Source organism: Cherax quadricarinatus, chromosome 50, assembly GCF_038502225.1.
Source record: "Cherax quadricarinatus isolate ZL_2023a chromosome 50, ASM3850222v1, whole genome shotgun sequence".
In the NCBI taxonomy this organism is placed as follows: domain Eukaryota; kingdom Metazoa; phylum Arthropoda; class Malacostraca; order Decapoda; family Parastacidae; genus Cherax; species Cherax quadricarinatus.
The window spans coordinates 22716066-22733565 of record NC_091341.1 but is presented as its reverse complement, the minus strand read 5'-3'; the positions used below and the strand labels follow the sequence as shown (position 1 = coordinate 22733565).

Here is a 17500-nt window from a genome sequence, read left to right as displayed (position 1 = left end):
CCGCTGACACGTCCACTCCCAAATATCTGAATACGTTCACCTCCTCCATACTCTCTCCCTCCAATCTGATATCCAATCTTTCATCACCTAATCTTTTTGTTATCCTCATAACCTTACTCTTTCCTGTATTCACCTTTAATTTTCTTCTTTTGCACACCCTACCAAATTCATCCACCAATCTCTGCAACTTCTCTTCAGAATCTCCCAAGAGCACAGTGTCATCAGCAAAGAGCAGCTGTGACAACTCCCACTTTGTGTGTGATTCTTTATCTTTTAACTCCACGCCTCTTGCCAAGTCCCTCGCATTTACTTCTCTTACAACCCCATCTATAAATATATTAAACAACCACGGTGACATCACACATCCTTGTCTAAGGCCTACTTTTACTGGGAAAAAATTTCCCTCTTTCCTACATACTCTAACTTGAGCCTCACTATCCTCGTAAAAACTCTTCCCCTGCTTTCAGTAACCTACCTCCTACACCATACACTTGCAACATCTGCCACATTGCTCCCCTATCCACCCTGTCATACACCTTTTCCAAATCCATAAATGCCACAAAGACCTCTTTAGCCTTACCTAAATACTGTTCACTTATATGTTTCACTGTAAACACCTGGTCCACACACCCCTTACCTTTCCTAAAGCCTCCTTGTTCATCTGCTATCCTATTCTCCGTCTTACTCTTAATTCTTTCAATTATAACTCTACCATACACTTTACCAGGTATACTCAACAGACTTATCCCCCTATAATTTTTGCACTCTCTTTTATCCCCTTTGCCTTTATACAAAGGAACTATGCATGCTCTCTGCCAATCCCTAGGTACCTTACCCTCTTCCATACATTTATTAAATAATTGCACCAACCACTCCAAAACTATATCCCCACCTGCTTTTAACATTTCTATCTTTATCCCATCAATCCCGGCTGCCTTACCCCCTTTCATTTTACCTACTGCCTCACGAACTTCCCCCACACTCACAACTGGCTCTTCCTCACTCCTACAAGATGTTGTTCCTCCTTGCCCTATACACGAAATCACAGCTTCCCTATCTTCATCAACATTTAACAATTCCTCAAAATATTCCCTCCATCTTCCCAATACCTCTAACTCTCCATTTAATAACTCTCCTCTCCTATTTTTGACTGACAAATCCATTTGTTCTCTAGGCTTTCTTAACTTGTTAATCTCACTCCAAAACTTTTTCTTATTTTCAACAAAATTTGTTGATAACACCTCACCCACTCTCTCATTTGCTCTCTTTTTACATATATATATATATATATATATATATATATAAATATTATATATATATATTATATATATATCTTTTCTTTCTTTCAACACACCGGCCGTATCCCACCGAGGCGGGGTGGCCCAAAAGGAAAAACGAAAGTTTCTCCTTTTACATTTAGTAATATATACAGGAGAAAAGGTTACTAGCCCCTTGCTCCCGGCATTTTAGTTGCCTCTTACAACACGCATGGCTTACGGAGGAAGAATTCTGTTCCACTTCCCCATGGAGATAAGAGGAAATAAACAAGAATAAGAACTAGAAAGAAAATAGAAGAAAACCCAGAGGGGTGTGTATATATGTGCTTGTACATGTATGTGTAGTGTGACCTAAGTGTAAGTAGAAGTAACAAGACGTACCTGAAATCTTGCATGTTCATGAGACAGAAAAAAGGACACCAGCAATCCTACCATCATGTAAAACAATTACAGGCTTTCGTTTTACACTCACTTGGCAGGACGGTAGTACCTCCCTGGGCGGCTGCTGTCTACCAACCTACTACCTATAACATATATACATGTATATATATATATACATATATATATACATATATACATGTATATATATATATATATACATATATATATACATACACATATATATATATATATACATTATATATATATATATATATATATATATATATATATATATATATATATATATATATATATATATATATATATATATATATATATATATATATATATATAAAATATGAATATTTTTTGCCTTGTTGATTTTAACCCCCTTTTTTTTTTTTAGGGAGTCTGACAAGAGCAACAGCAAAAGTGGGCGTTATTTAGGTCTAGCTTTGGTTGGCATTACAGGTGGAGTTGCAGTTACCTTAAGTGTTATTGCAGCACCTTTCATTGCTCCAGCATTGAGAAAGGTGAGTATAATTATTATTATTACTTTAATTCCTGCAGGTTTCTCACTGAATTGGGGTGATCCAAAGAATAAAACTCTTATGCAGACTTGCTTTCTAGCTGAATTTCCAGGATGACATATATTTAAGGTTAGTCCATTAAACTGCACTATCCTAGCCCACATTCAAATCTCCTAATTCCAGCTAGCTGGTTACCCTAGAATCTGTTCAGATGTTATTGCTTACATCATGTTACATTCAATGTACGTATGTCTTTTACTCTTAAAATCTTTTGCTTTAACTTTTTTTTTGCCTACTAGTATATAATTCATCAGAATTCTCTCATTACAGTTACAGTGGACCCCCGACCAATGAAGTCTTCGTCTGACGATAAATTCGACTAACGAAGCGTTTGAGCGTAACAATTTTGGCCAAGAATAACTCATTTAAAGATTGCTCATTATCATTTACACCAGGCATTATAACCTTCCACAGCAGTGCCTCTCACTTTTTCTTTCATGTTTCAAAACAGTTACAATAAGGCCATCATGCTTAACAGAATAATAGATTTAATAACAAAACTTTTTACTGTACTGTATGTTAGAATTAATTTTCCATAGACTTGTTATATAAATTGTGATTTGTTTTTATTTTTTTCAATACTGTACAGTACAATATATGTTTCTTCTTTTAGTTTATGGAGTATACACTTAACAATGAAGCTTGGCTTACCGGAGCCTAATAGGTTTCAGTTAGCATAAACAACAAAATTTGTCTATCCCGACAAAAATGTACCAAGTAGAAGAATTGGTTAAACAGCCATTTAACAATTTAAAAGCTGTAATCATCTATATGAAGTAGCTATTTAATGTCTGGAACACTGTCTCCAGTATGATTTGAGAGCAATGCACCTCTCAAATATGTATCTTGTCCTTACTTGGATTTAACCTGATTGCCTTCTATTCCCCAGGTGCTGTACGACTCCTACAAGTTTAGCACTTCCACCATCATTAAAATATATACTATAGGTTTTTAATTTGTAATAGAGTACCAGAGCTTAATATTTCCTTCTAATACTTTATAATTCCTTACACAGATATGCCTACCTTATGTTCCAGCAACTACTACACAAGTCAATAATGTTTTGAAAGCCTTAACAGGTCGTTCTGGAAGCTTAGTTGATCTTGGTAGTGGCGATGGACGGATTGTAAGTACAGTATTGTACTGTATGTGTAAAACATGTCATTAAATATACTACAGCACTTGGGCTTAAGGAAGCATGGAAAATAAATATATACAGTAACTAGGATATGGTTATAGTTTTGTGCTGCATACACAGATCTAGATGATTTGCTGAAAAGCTTTAATTTCTCATCATTTATCATAGGTAGTTGCTGCTGCACGTGAGGCTAAGCTGAAAGGTGTAGGAGTGGAACTAAATCCTTGGTTAGTTTGGTACTCTCGCTGGGTAGCTTGGAGAAATGGAGTCTCATCTTCAACATCTTTCATCACACAAGACCTGTGGAAATTTAACCTTCAGCAATACCATAATGTAGTCATCTTTGGTGTTGAAGAGATGGTTAGTGCTGTACAACAGATTCATATTACTATATTAAAAAATGAGACATTGCTGTACATCAGGGTACTGCAGATGTCAAAAGTGAATTTCTTATGCTTTCCGATAGATATGACAGACTATTAAGATATAGTGACCTGGCAAGCCACAGAGAGGTATGAGGCAGCTCTCCATGTGGTATAGTACTGTATTTTTGTTTAAATTGTGTCCAGTTGATAATCAAGAGAACAAAGTTGATTCATAGTTATGTTCAAATTAGTGTCACTTATGTCATAATACAGCTTTGTTAAAGAAGAATTGCTGTATCAGAAATATTCAGCATTTGATAATTATAAATATGAGAATTATGTTAAGTTGTTAATAATATACTGAAGGAATTCTTTTAAAGACACCGTTAAATTTCTATACAATAAAGCAAATGTTTGCAGTACAGTGGCAGAGTCAGTATTTAAGGTTAAAGCTTAGAAACATAGTAAACTATTAAGGCCTATATAAATGTGAGCTCAGTAGACATTGACCATTTGCAGATGTTGCAAGTGAATGGAATAGGTGGTAGGTTACTGAACACTGTTAAGAGTTTTTATGAGGATAACAAGGTTCAGGTCAGGGTGTGTAGCACAGAGGGAGATTATTTTTCAGTAAAAGTAAGCCTTGGACTAGGATGTATGGTGTCACCATGGTTGTTTAACATATTTATAGATGAGGTTGTAAAAGAAGTGAGTGATAGGGTGTTTCAGAGAGGTGTGGAAATAAAATACCTGGAATCTAATACAAAAAGGTGGTTGGTGTATTGAGAAATCTGTGGAGACAAAGAACATTATCCATGGAGGCAAAGAGGGGAATGTATTGTTAGAGGGGTAATGCAGGAGAGTATAGTGGTACCAACATTCTTACATGGGTGTGAAGCTTGGGTTGTGAATGTTGCAGTGAGGAGGATGCTGAAGGCAGTGGAGATGTTGTGTCTGAGGGAAATGTGTGGTGTAAATATTTTGCAGAGAATTCATAGCTTGGAGATTAGGAGATACAGAATTACTGAAAGTGTTATCCAGAGGGCTGAGGAGTTGTTAGAGGTGGTTTGATCATTTAGAGATGGAGTAAAATAGGTTGACTTAGAGGGTGTATAAATCTATAAAGGAGGGAAGGCAGAAAAGGAGTTACCGTAGGAAAGGTTGGAGGGAAGGGCTAAAGGAAATACTGTGTGTGAGGGGGCTTGGACATCCATCAAGTGTGTGTGAGCGTGTTAGACAGAAGTGGAGGCCGATGGTTTTTGGGACTTGAAGAGCTGTGTGAGCAAGGTAACATTTTGTGAAGGGATTCAGAGAAGCCGGCTAACCAGACTTGAATCCTGGAGATGGGCAGTACAATGGCTGCACTTTGAAGGAGGGATGAGGATATTTGCAGTTTGGAGGGGCATCTGAACTATATTATCAGTAAACCTCTGGCAAGACAGTGATAGAATGAATGATGGTGAAAGTTTCTTTCTTGGGTCACCCTACCTCAGTGGGAGATGGCCAGTTTTAAATAGTGTATATATATATTTATATATATATATATATATATATATATATATATATATATATATATATATATATATATATATATATATATATATATATATATATATACGTATATATATATATATATATATATATATATATATATATATATATATATATATATATATATATATATATATATATATATATATATATATATATATATAGGTAGTAGGTTGGTAGACAGCAACCGCCCAGGGAGGTACTACCGTCCTGCCAAGTGAGTGTAAAACGAAAGCCTGTAATTGTTTTACATGATGGTAGGATTGCTGGTGTCTTTTGTCTGTCTCATAAATATGCAAGATTACAGGTAAGTCTTGCTACTTCTACTTACACTTAGGTCACACTACACATACATGTACAAGCATATATATACACGCACCCATCTGGGTTTTCTTCTATTTTCTTTCTAATTCTTGTTCTTGTTTATTTCCTCTTATCTCCATGGGGAAGTGGAACAGAATTCTTCCTCTGTAAGCCATGCATGTCGTAAGAGGCGACTAAAATGCCGGGAGCAAGGGGCTAGTAACCCTTTCTCTTGTATATATTACTAAATTTAAAAGGAGAAACTTTAGTATTTTCTTTTGGGCCACCCCGCCTCGGTGGGATACGGCTGGTACGTTGAAAGGAAAGGAATATATATATATATATATATATATTCTAGGTAGTAGGTTGGTAGACAGCAACCACCCAGGGAGGTACTACCGTCCTGCCAAGTGAGTGTAAAACGAAAGCCTGTAATTGTTTTACATGATGGTAGGATTGCTGGTGTCCTTTTTTCTGTCTCATGAACATGCAAGATTTCAGGTACGTCTTGCTACTTCTACTCACACTTAGGTCACACTACACATACATGTACAAGCACATATATACACACCCCTCTGGGTTTTCTTCTATTTTCTTTCTAGTTCTTATTCTTGTTTATTTCCTCTTATCTCCATGGGGAAGTGGAACAGAATTCTTCCTCCGTAAGCCATGCGTGTTGTAAGAGGCGACTAAAATGCCAGGAGCAAGGGGCTAGTAACCTCTTCTCCTGTATATATTACTAAATGTAAAAGGAGAAACTTTCGTTTTTCCTTTTGGGCCACCCCGCCTCGGTGGGATACGGCCGGTGTGTTGAAAGAAAGAAGAAAGATATATATATATATATATATGTATATATAGAAGTGTTATAAGAAGAGCAGAGTATATGGAGAGTAAAAGAAAGGTAAAGAGAGTGGTGAGAGACTGCAAAAGGAGAGCAGATGATAGAGTGGGAGAGGCACTGTCAAGAAATTTTAATGAAAATAAGAAAAAATTTTGGAGTGAGTTAAACAAGTTAAGAAAGCCTAGGGAAAATATGGATTTGTCAGTTAAAAACAGAGTAGGGGAGTTAGTAGATGGGGAGATGGAGGTATTGGGTAGATGGCGAGAATATTTTGAGGAACTTTTAAATGTTAAGGAAGAAACAGAGGCAGTAATTTCATGCACTGGTCAGGGAGGTATACCATCTTTTAGGAGTAAAGAAGAGCAGAATGTAAGTGTGGGGGAGGTACGTGAGGCATTACGTAAAATGAAAGGGGGTAAAGCAGCTGGAACTGATGGGATCATGACAGAAATGTTAAAAGCAGGGGGGGATATAGTGTTGGAGTGGTTGGTACTTTTGTTTAATAAATGTATGAAAGAGGGGAAGGTACCTAGGGATTGGCAGAGAGCATGTATAGTCCCTTTATATAAAGGGAAAGGGGACAAAAGAGACTGTAAAAATTATAGAGGAATAAGCTTACTGAGTATACCAGGAAAAGTGTACGGTAGGGTTATAATTGAAAGAATTAGAGGTAAGACAGAATGTAGGATTGCGGATGAGCAAGGAGGTTTTAGAGTGGGTAGGGGATGTGTAGATCAGGTGTTTACATTGAAGCATATATGTGAACAGTATTTAGATAAAGATAGGGAAGTTTTTATTGCATTTATGGATTTAGAAAAGGCATATGATAGAGTGGATAGAGCAATGTGGCAGATGTTGCAAGTATATGGAATAGGTGGTAAGTTATTAAATGCTGTAAAGAGTTTTTATGAGGATAGTGAGGCTCAGGTTAGGGTGTGTAGAAGAGAGGGAGACTACTTCCCGGTAAAAGTAGGTCTTAGACAGGGATGTGTAATGTCACCATGGTTGTTTAATATATTTATAGATGGGGTTGTAAAGGAAGTAAATGCTAGGGTGTTTGGGAGAGGGGTGGGATTAAATTATGGGGAATCAAATTCAAAATGGGAATTGACACAGTTACTTTTTGCTGATGATACTGTGCTTATGGGAGATTCTAAAGAAAAATTGCAAAGGTTAGTGGATGAGTTTGGGAATGTGTGTAAAGGTAGAAAGTTGAAAGTGAACATAGAAAAGAGTAAGGTGATGAGGGTGTCAAATGATTTGGATAAAGAAAAATTGGATATCAAATTGGGGAGGAGGAGTATGGAAGAAGTGAATGTTTTCAGATACTTGGGAGTTGACGTGTCGGCGGATGGATTTATGAAGGATGAGGTTAATCATAGAATTGATGAGGGAAAAAAGGTGAGTGGTGCGTTGAGGTATATGTGGAGTCAAAAAACGTTATCTATGCAGGCAAAGAAGGGTATGTATGAAAGTATAGTAGTACCAACACTCTTATATGGGTGTGAAGCTTGGGTGGTAAATGCAGCAGCGAGGAGACGGTTGGAGGCAGTGGAGATGTCCTGTTTAAGGGCAATGTGTGGTGTAAATATTATGCAGAAAATTCGGAGTGTGGAAATTAGGAGAAGGTGTGGAGTTAATAAAAGTATTAGTCAGAGGGCAGAGGAGGGGTTGTTGAGGTGGTTTGGTCATTTAGAGAGAATGGATCAAAGTAGAATGACATGGAAAGCATATAAATCTATAGGGGAAGGAAGGCGGGGTAGGGGTCGTCCTCGAAAGGGTTGGAGAGAGGGGGTAAAGGAGGTTTTGTGGGTAAGGGGCTTGGACTTCCAGCAAGCGTGCATGAGCGTGTTAGATAGGAGTGAATGGAGACGAATGGTACTTGGGACCTGACGATCTGTTGGAGTGTGAGCAGGGTAATATTTAGTGAAGGGATTCAGGGAAACTGGTTATTTTCATATAGTTGGACTTGAGTCCTGGAAATGGGAAGTACAATGCCTGCACTTTAAAGGAGGGGTTTGGGATATTGGCAGTTTGGAGGGATATGTTGTGTATCTTTATATGTGTATGCTTCTAGACTGTTGTATTCTGAGCACCTCTGCAAAAACAGTGATAATGTGCGAGTGTGGTGAAAGTGTTGAATGATGATGAAAGTATTTTCTTTTTGGGGATTTTCTTTCTTTTTTGGGTCACCCTGCCTCGGTGGGAGACGGCCGACTTGTTGAAAAAAAAAAAAAAAAAAAATATATATATATATATAATATATATATATATATATATATATTCTAGGTAGTAGGTTGGTAGACAGCAACCGCCCAGGGAGGTACTACCGTCCTGCCAAGTGAGTGTAAAACGAAAGCATGTAATTGTTTTACATGATGGTAGGATTGCTGGTGTCCTTTTTTCTGTCTCATAAACATGCAAGATTTCAGGTACGTCTTGCTACTTCTACTTAGGTCTCACTACACATACATGTACAAGCATATATATACACACACCCCTCTGGGTTTTCTTCTATTTTCTTTCTAGTTCTTGTTCTTGTTTATTTCCTCATATATCCATGGGGAAGTGGAACAGAATTCTTCCTCCGTAAGCCATGCGTGTTGTAAGAGTCGACTAAAATGCCGGGAGCAAGGGGCTAGTAACCCCTTCTCCCGTATAAATTACTAAATTTAAAAAGAGAAACTTTTGTTTTTCTTTTTGGGCCACCCTGCCTTGGTGGGATACAGCCTGTTTGTTGAAAAAAAAATATATATATGTATAGTCCCTTTATATAAAGGGAAAGGGGACAAAAGAGATTGTAAAAATTATAGAGGAATAAGTTTACTGAGTATACCAGGAAAAGTGTACGGTAGGGTTATAATTGAAAGAATTAGAGGTAAGACAGAATATAGGATTGCGGATGAGCAAGGGGGTTTCAGAGTGGGTAGGGGATGTGTAGACCAAGTGTTTACATTGAAGCATATATGTGAACAGTATTTAGATAAAGGTAGGGAAGTTTTTATTGCATTTATGGACTTAGAAAAGGCATATGATAGAGTGTATAGAGGAGCAATGTGGCAGATGTTGCAAGTATGTGGAATAGGTGGTAAGTTATTAAATGCTGTAAAGAGTTTTTATGAGGATAGTGAGGCTCAGGTTAGGGTGTGTAGAAGAGAGGGAGACTACTTCCCGGTAAAAGTAGGTCTTAGACAGGGATGTGTAATGTCACCATGGTTGTTTAATATATTTATAGATGGGGTTGTAAAGGAAGTAAATGCTAGGGTGTTCGGGAGAGGGGTGGGATTAAATTTTGGGGAATCAAATTCAGAATGGGAATTGACACAGTTACTTTTTGCTGATGATACTGTGCTTATGGGAGATTCTAAAGAAAAATTGCAAAGGTTAGTGGATGAGTTTGGGAATGTGTGTAAAGGTAGAAAGTTGAAAGTGAACATAGAAAAGAGTAAGGTGATGAGGTGTATCAAATGATTTAGATAAAGAAAAATTGGATATCAAATTGGGGAGGAGGAGTATGGAAGAAGTGAATGTTTTCAGATACTTGGGAGTTGACGTGTCAGTGGATGGATTTATGAAGGATGAGGTTAATCATAGAATTGATGAGGGAAAAAAGATGAGTGGTGAGTTGAGGTATATGTGGAGTCAAAAAACGTTATCTATGGAGGCAAAGAAGGGAATGTATGAAAGTATAGTAGTACCAACACTCTTATATGGATGTGAAGCTTGGGTGGTAAATGCAGCAGCGAGGAGACGGTTGGAGGCAGTGGAGATGTCCTGTCTAAGGGCAATGTGTGGTGTAAATATTATGCAGAAAATTCGGAGTGTGGAAATTAGGAGAAGGTGTGGAGTTAATAAAAGCATTAGTCAGAGGGCAGAAGAGGGGTTGTTGAGGTGGTTTGGTCATTTAGAGAGAATGGATCAAAGTAGAATGACATGGAAAGCATATAAATCTATAGAGGAAGGAAAGAGGGGTAGGGGTCGTCCTCGAAAGGGTTGGAAAGAGGGGGTAAAGGAGGTTTTGTGGGCGAGGGGCTTGGACTTCCAGCAAGCGTGCATGAGCGTGTTAGATAGGAGTGAATGGAGACGAATGATACTTGGGACCTGACGATCTGTTGGAGTGTGAGCAGGGTAATATTTAGTGAAGGGATTCAGGGAAACCGGTTATTTTCTTATAGTCGGACTTGAGTCCTGGAAATGGGAAGTACAATGCCTGCACTTTAAAGGAGGGGTTTGGGATATTGGCAGTTTGGAGGGATATGTTGTGTATCTTTATACGTATATGCTTCTAAACTGTTGTATTCTGAGCACCTCTGCAAAAGCAGTGATAATGTGTGAGTGTGGTGAAAGTGTTGAATGATGATGAAAGTATTTTCTTTTTGGGGATTTTCTTTCTTTTTTTTTGGGTCACCCTGCCTCGGTGGGAGACGACCAACTTGTTGAAAATATATATATATATATATATATATATATATATATATATATATATATATATATATATATATATATATATATATATATATATATATTTCTTGTCCATGGGGAAGTGGAAAAGAATCTTTCCTCCGTAAGCCATGCGTGTCGTATGAGGCGACTAAAATGCCGGGAGCAATGGGCTAGTAACCCCTTCTCCTGTAGACACTTACTAAAAAAGAGAAGAAGAAAAACTTTATAAAACTGGGATGCTTAAATGTGCGTGGATGTAGTGCAGATGACAAGAAACAGATGGTTGCTGATGTTATGAATGAAAAGAAGTTGGATGTCCTGGCCCTAAACGAAACAAAGCTGAAGGGGGTAGGAGAGTTTCAGTGGGGGGAAATAAATGGGATTAAATCTGGAGTATCTGAGAGAGTTAGAGCAAAGGAAGGGGTAGCAGTAATGTTAAATGATCAGTTATGGAAGGAGAAAAGAGAATATGAATGTGTAAATTCAAGAATTATGTGGATTAAAATAAAGGTTGGATGCGAGAAGTGGGTCATAATAAGCGTGTATGCACCTGGAGAAGAGAGGAATGCAGAGGAGAGAGAGAGATTTTGGGAGATGTTAAGTGAATGTATAGGAGCCTTTGAACCAAGTGAGAGAGTAATTGTGGTAGGGGACCTGAATGCTAAAGTAGGAGAAACTTTTAGAGAGGGTGTGGTAGGTAAGTTTGGGGCGGCAGGTGTAAATGATAATGGGAGCCCTTTGATTGAACTTTGTATAGAAAGGGGTTTAGTTATAGGTAATACATATTTTAAGAAAAAGAGGATAAATAAGTATACAAGATATGATGTAGGGCGAAATGACAGTAGTTTGTTGGATTATGTATTGGTAGATAAAAGACTGTTGAGTAGACTTCAGGATGTACATGTTTATAGAGGGGCCACAGATATGTCAGATCACTTTCTAGTTGTAGCTACACTGAGAGTAAAAGGTAGATGGGATACAAGGAGAATAGAAGCATCAGGGAAGAGAGAGGTGAAGGTTTATAAACTAAAAGAGGAGGCAGTTAGGGTAAGATATAAACAGCTATTGGAGGATAGATGGGCAAATGAGAGCATAGGCAATGGGCTCGAAGAGGTATGGGGTAGGTTTAAAAATGTAGTGTTAGAGTGTTCAGCAGAAGTTTGTGGTTACAGGAAAGTGGGTGCGGGAGGGAAGAGGAGCGATTGGTGGAATGATGATGTAAAGAGAGTAGTAAGGGAGAAAAAGTTAGCATATGAGAAGTTTTTACAAAGTAGAAGTGATGCAAGGAGGGAAGAGTATATGGAGAAAAAGAGAGAGGTTAAGAGAGTGGTGAAGCAATGTAAAAAGAGAGCAAATGAGAGAGTGGGTGAGATGTTATCAACAAATTTTGTTGAAAATAAGAAAAAGTTTTGGAGTGAGATTAACAAGTTAAGAAAGCCTAGAGAACAAATGGATTTGTCAGTTAAAAATAGGAGAGGAGAGTTATTAAATGGAGAGTTAGAGGTATTGAGAAGATGGAGGGAATATTTTGAGGAATTGTTAAATGTTGATGAAGATAGGGAAGCTGTGATTTCGTGTATAGGGCAAGGAGGAATAACATCTTGTAGGAGTGAGGAAGAGCCAGTTGTGAGTGTGGGGGAAGTTCGTGAGGCAGTAGGTAAAATGAAAGGGGGTAAGGCAGCCGGGATTGATGGGATAAAGATAGAAATGTTAAAAGCAGGTGGGGATATAGTTTTGGAGTGGTTGGTGCAATTATTTAATAAATGTATGGAAGAGGGTAAGGTACCTAGGGATTGGCAGAGAGCATGCATAGTTCCTTTGTATAAAGGCAAAGGGGATAAAAGAGAGTGCAAAAATTATAGGGGGATAAGTCTGCTGAGTATACCTGGTAAAGTGTATGGTAGAGTTATTATTGAAAGAATTAAGAGTAAGACGGAGAATAGGATAGCAGATGAACAAGGAGGCTTTAGGAAAGGTAGGGGGTGTGTGGACCAGGTGTTTACAGTGAAACATATAAGTGAACAGTATTTAGATAAGGCTAAAGAGGTCTTTGTGGCATTTATGGATTTGGAAAAGGCGTATGACAGGGTGGATAGGGGGGCAATGTGGCAGATGTTGCAAGTGTATGGTGTAGGAGGTAGGTTACTGAAAGCAGTGAAGAGTTTTTACGAGAATAGTGAGGCTCAAGTTAGAGTATGTAGGAAAGAGGGAAATTATTTCCCAGTAAAAGTAGGCCTTAGACAAGGATGTGTGATGTCACCGTGGTTGTTTAATATATTTATAGATGGGGTTGTAAGAGAAGTAAATGCGAGGGACTTGGCAAGAGGCGTGGAGTTAAAAGATAAAGAATCACACACAAAGTGGGAGTTGTCACAGCTGCTCTTTGCTGATGACACTGTGCTCTTGGGAGATTCTGAAGAGAAGTTGCAGAGATTGGTGGATGAATTTGGTAGGGTGTGCAAAAGAAGAAAATTAAAGGTGAATACAGGAAAGAGTAAGGTTATGAGGATAACAAAAAGATTAGGTGATGAAAGATTGAATATCAGATTGGAGGGAGAGAGTATGGAGAATGTGAATGTATTCAGATATTTGGGAGTGGACGTGTCAGCGGATGGGTCTATGAAAGATGAGGTGAATCATAGAATTGATGAGGGAAAAAGAGTGAGTGGTGCACTTAGGAGTCTGTGGAGACAAAGAACTTTGTCCTTGGAGGCAAAGAGGGGAATGTATGAGAGTATAGTTTTACCAACGCTCTTATATGGGTGTGAAGCATGGGTGATGAATGTTGCAGCGAGGAGAAGGCTGGAGGCAGTGGAGATGTCATGTCTGAGGGCAATGTGTGGTGTGAATATAATGCAGAGAATTCGTAGTTTGGAAGTTAGGAGGAGGTGCGGGATTACCAAAACTGTTGTCCAGAGGGCTGAGGAAGGGTTGTTGAGGTGGTTCGGACATGTAGAGAGAATGGAGCGAAACAGAATGACTTCAAGAGTGTATCAGTCTGTAGTGGAAGGAAGGCGGGGTAGGGGTCGGCCTAGGAAAGGTTGGAGAGAGGGGGTAAAGGAGGTTTTGTGTGCGAGGGGCTTGGACTTCCAGCAGGTATGCATGAGCGTGTTTGATAGGAGTGAATGGAGACAAATGGTTTTTAATACTTGACGTGCTGTTGGAGTGTGAGCAAAGTAACATTTATGAAGGGATTCAGGGAAACCGGCAGGCCGGACTTGAGTCCTGGAGATGGGAAGTACAGTGCCTGCTCTCTGAAGGAGGGGTGTTAATGTTGCAGTTTAAAAACTGTAGTGTAAAGCACCCTTCTGGCAAGACAGTGATGGAGTGAATGATGGTGAAAGTTTTTCTTTTTCGGGCCACCCTGCCTTGGTGGGAATCGGCCAGTGTGATAATAATAAATAATAATGTATATATATTTGGTAGACAGCAACCGCCCAGGGAGGTACTACCGTCCTGCCAAGTGAGTGCAAAACGAAAGCCTGTAGTTGTTTTACATTTTTTATTATTTTTTTTTTTATTATCACACTGGCCGATTCCCACCAAGGCAGGGTGGCCCGAAAAAGAAAAACTTTCACCATCATTCACTCCATCACTGTCTTGCCAGAAGGGTGCTTTACACTACAGTTTTTAAACTGCAACATTAACACCCCTCCTTCAGAGTGCAGGCACTGTACTTCCCATCTCCAGGACTCAAGTCCGGCCTGCCGGTTTCCCTGAATCCCTTCATAAATGTTACTTTGCTCACACTCCAACAGCACGTCAAGTATTAAAAACCATTTGTCTCCATTCACTCCTATCAAACATGCTCATGCATGCCTCCTGGAAGTCCAAGCCCCTCGCACACAAAACCTCCCTTACCCCCTCCCTCCAACCTTTCCTAGGCCGACCCCTACCCCGCCTTCCTTCCACTACAGACTGATACACTCTTGAAGTCATTCTGTTTCGCTCCATTCTCTCTACATGTCCGAACCACCTCAACAACCCTTCCTCAGCCCTCTGGACAACAGTTTTGGTAATCCCGCACCTCCTCCTAACTTCCAAACTACGAATTCTCTGCATTATATTCACACCACACATTGCCCTCAGACATGACATCTCCACTGCCTCCAGCCTTCTCCTCGCTGCAACATTCATCACCCACGCTTCACACCCATATAAGAGCGTTGGTAAAACTATACTCTCATACATTCCCCTCTTTGCCTCCAAGGACAAAGTTCTTTGTCTCCACAGACTCCTAAGTGCACCACTCACTCTTTTTCCCTCATCAATTCTATGATTCACCTCATCTTTCATAGACCCATCCGCTGACACGTCCACTCCCAAATATCTGAATACGTTCACCTCCTCCATACTCTCTCCCTCCAATCTGATATTCAATCTTTCATCACCTAATCTTTTTGTTATCCTCATAACCTTACTCTTTCCTGTATTCACCTTTAATTTTCTTCTTTTGCACACCCTACCAAATTCATCCACCAATCTCTGCAACTTCTCTTCAGAATCTCCCAAGAGCACAGTGTCATCAGCAAAGAGCAGCTGTGACAACTCCCACTTTGTGTGTGATTCTTTATCTTTTAACTCCACGCCTCTTGCCAAGACCCTCGCATTTACTTCTCTTACAACCCCATCTATAAATATATTAAACAACCACGGTGACATCACACATCCTTGTCTAAGGCCTACTTTTACTGGGAAAAAAATTCCCTCTTTCCTACATACTCTAACTTGAGCCTCACTATCCTCTTAAAAACTCTTCACTGCTTTCAGTAACCTACCTCCTACACCATACACTTGCAACATCTGCCACATTGCCCCCCTATCCACCCTGTCATACGCCTTTTCCAAATCCATAAATGCCACAAAGACCTCTTTAGCCTTATCTAAATACTGTTCACTTATATGTTTCACTGTAAACACCTGGTCCACACACCCCCTACCTTTCCTAAAGCCTCCTTGTTCATCTGCTATCCTATTCTCTGTCTTACTCTTAATTCTTTCAATTATAACTCTACCATACACTTTACCAGGTACACTCAACAGACTTATCCCCCTATAATTTTTGCACTCTCTTTTATCCCCTTTGCCTTTATACAAAGGAACTATGCATGCTCTCTGCCAATCCCTAGGTACCTTACCCTCTTCCATACATTTATTAAATAATTGCACCAACCACTCCAAAACTATATCCCCACCTGCTTTTAACATTTCTATCTTTATCCCATCAATCCCGGCTGCCTTACCCCCTTTCATTTTACCTACTGCCTCACGAACTTCCCCCACACTCACAACTGGCTCTTCCTCACTCCTACAAGATGTTATTCCTCCTTGCCCTATACACGAAATCACAGCTTCCCTATCTTCATCAACATTTAACAATTCTTCAAAATATTCCCTCCATCTTCCCAATACCTCTAACTCTCCATTTAATAACTCTCCTCTCCTATTTTTAACTGACAAATCCATTTGTTCTCTAGGCTTTCTTAACTTGTTAATCTCACTCCAAAACTTTTTCTTATTTTCAACAAAATTTGTTGATAACATCTCACCCACTCTCTCATTTGTTCTCTTTTTACATTGCTTCACCACTCTCTTAACCTCTCTCTTTTTCTCCATATACTCTTCCCTCCTTGCATCACTTCTACTTTGTAAAAACTTCTCATATGCTAACTTTTTCTCCCTTACTACTCTCTTTACATCATCATTCCACCAATCGCTCCTCTTCCCTCCTGCACCCACTTTCCTGTAACCACAAACTTCTGCTGAACACTCTAACACTACATTTTTAATCCTACCCCATACCTCTTCGACCCCATTGCCTATGCTCTCATTTGCCCATCTATCCTCCAATAGCTGTTTATATCTTACCCTAACTGCCTCCTCTTTTAGTTTATAAACCTTCACCTCTCTCTTCCCTGATGCTTCTATTCTCCTTGTATCCCATCTACCTTTTACTCTCAGTGTAGCTACAACTAGAAAGTGATCTGATATATCTGTGGCCCCTCTATAAACATGTACATCCTGAAGTCTACTCAGCAGTCTTTTATCTACCAATACATAATCCAACAAACTACTGTCATTTCGCCCTACATCATATCTTGTATACTTATTTATCCTCTTTTTCTTAAAATATGTATTACCTATAACTAAACCCCTTTCTACACAAAGTTCAATCAAAGGGCTCCCATTATCATTTACACCTGGCACCCCAAACTTACCTACCACACCCTCTCTAAAAGTTTCTCCTACTTTAGCATTCAGGTCCCCTACCACAATTACTCTCTCACTTGGTTCAAAGGCTCCTATACATTCACTTAACATCTCCCAAAATCTCTCTCTCTCCTCTGCATTCCTCTCTTCTCCAGGTGCATACACGCTTATTATGACCCACTTCTCGCATCCAACCTTTACTTTAATCCACATAATTCTTGTTTTACATGATGGTAGGATTGTTGGTGTCTATTTTTCTGTCTCATAAACATGCAAGATTTCAGGTACATCTTGCTACTACTTCTTACACATAGGTCACACTACACATACATGTACAAGCATATACAGTGGACCCCCGCATACCGTTGGCATCACATAACGTTAAATCCGCATACCGTTAC

At 39.1% G+C, this 17500-nt stretch overlaps 2 protein-coding genes across 4 annotated transcripts in view; one reads left to right on the top strand and one right to left on the bottom strand.

Moving 5' to 3' along the window:
- Positions 1-17500, bottom strand: part of Galk (N-acetylgalactosamine kinase) — a 101014-nt gene that overhangs the window by 44725 nt on the left and 38789 nt on the right. The gene's annotated exons all lie outside the window — the stretch shown is intronic.
- The window catches only part of LOC128695278 (ATP synthase subunit C lysine N-methyltransferase), a 38049-nt gene that overhangs the window by 13175 nt on the left and 7374 nt on the right, over positions 1-17500 (top strand). Inside the window, exons 2-4 of one of the 2 annotated variants that reach the window (XM_070095512.1) lie at positions 2065-2191; positions 3264-3374; positions 3555-3746. In XM_070095512.1, coding sequence (XP_069951613.1) covers positions 2065-2191; positions 3264-3374; positions 3555-3746 — 430 coding nt within the window. The remainder of the gene's footprint in view (positions 1-2064; positions 2192-3263; positions 3375-3554; positions 3747-17500) is intronic. The other variant, XM_070095513.1, reaches the window with a different exon arrangement.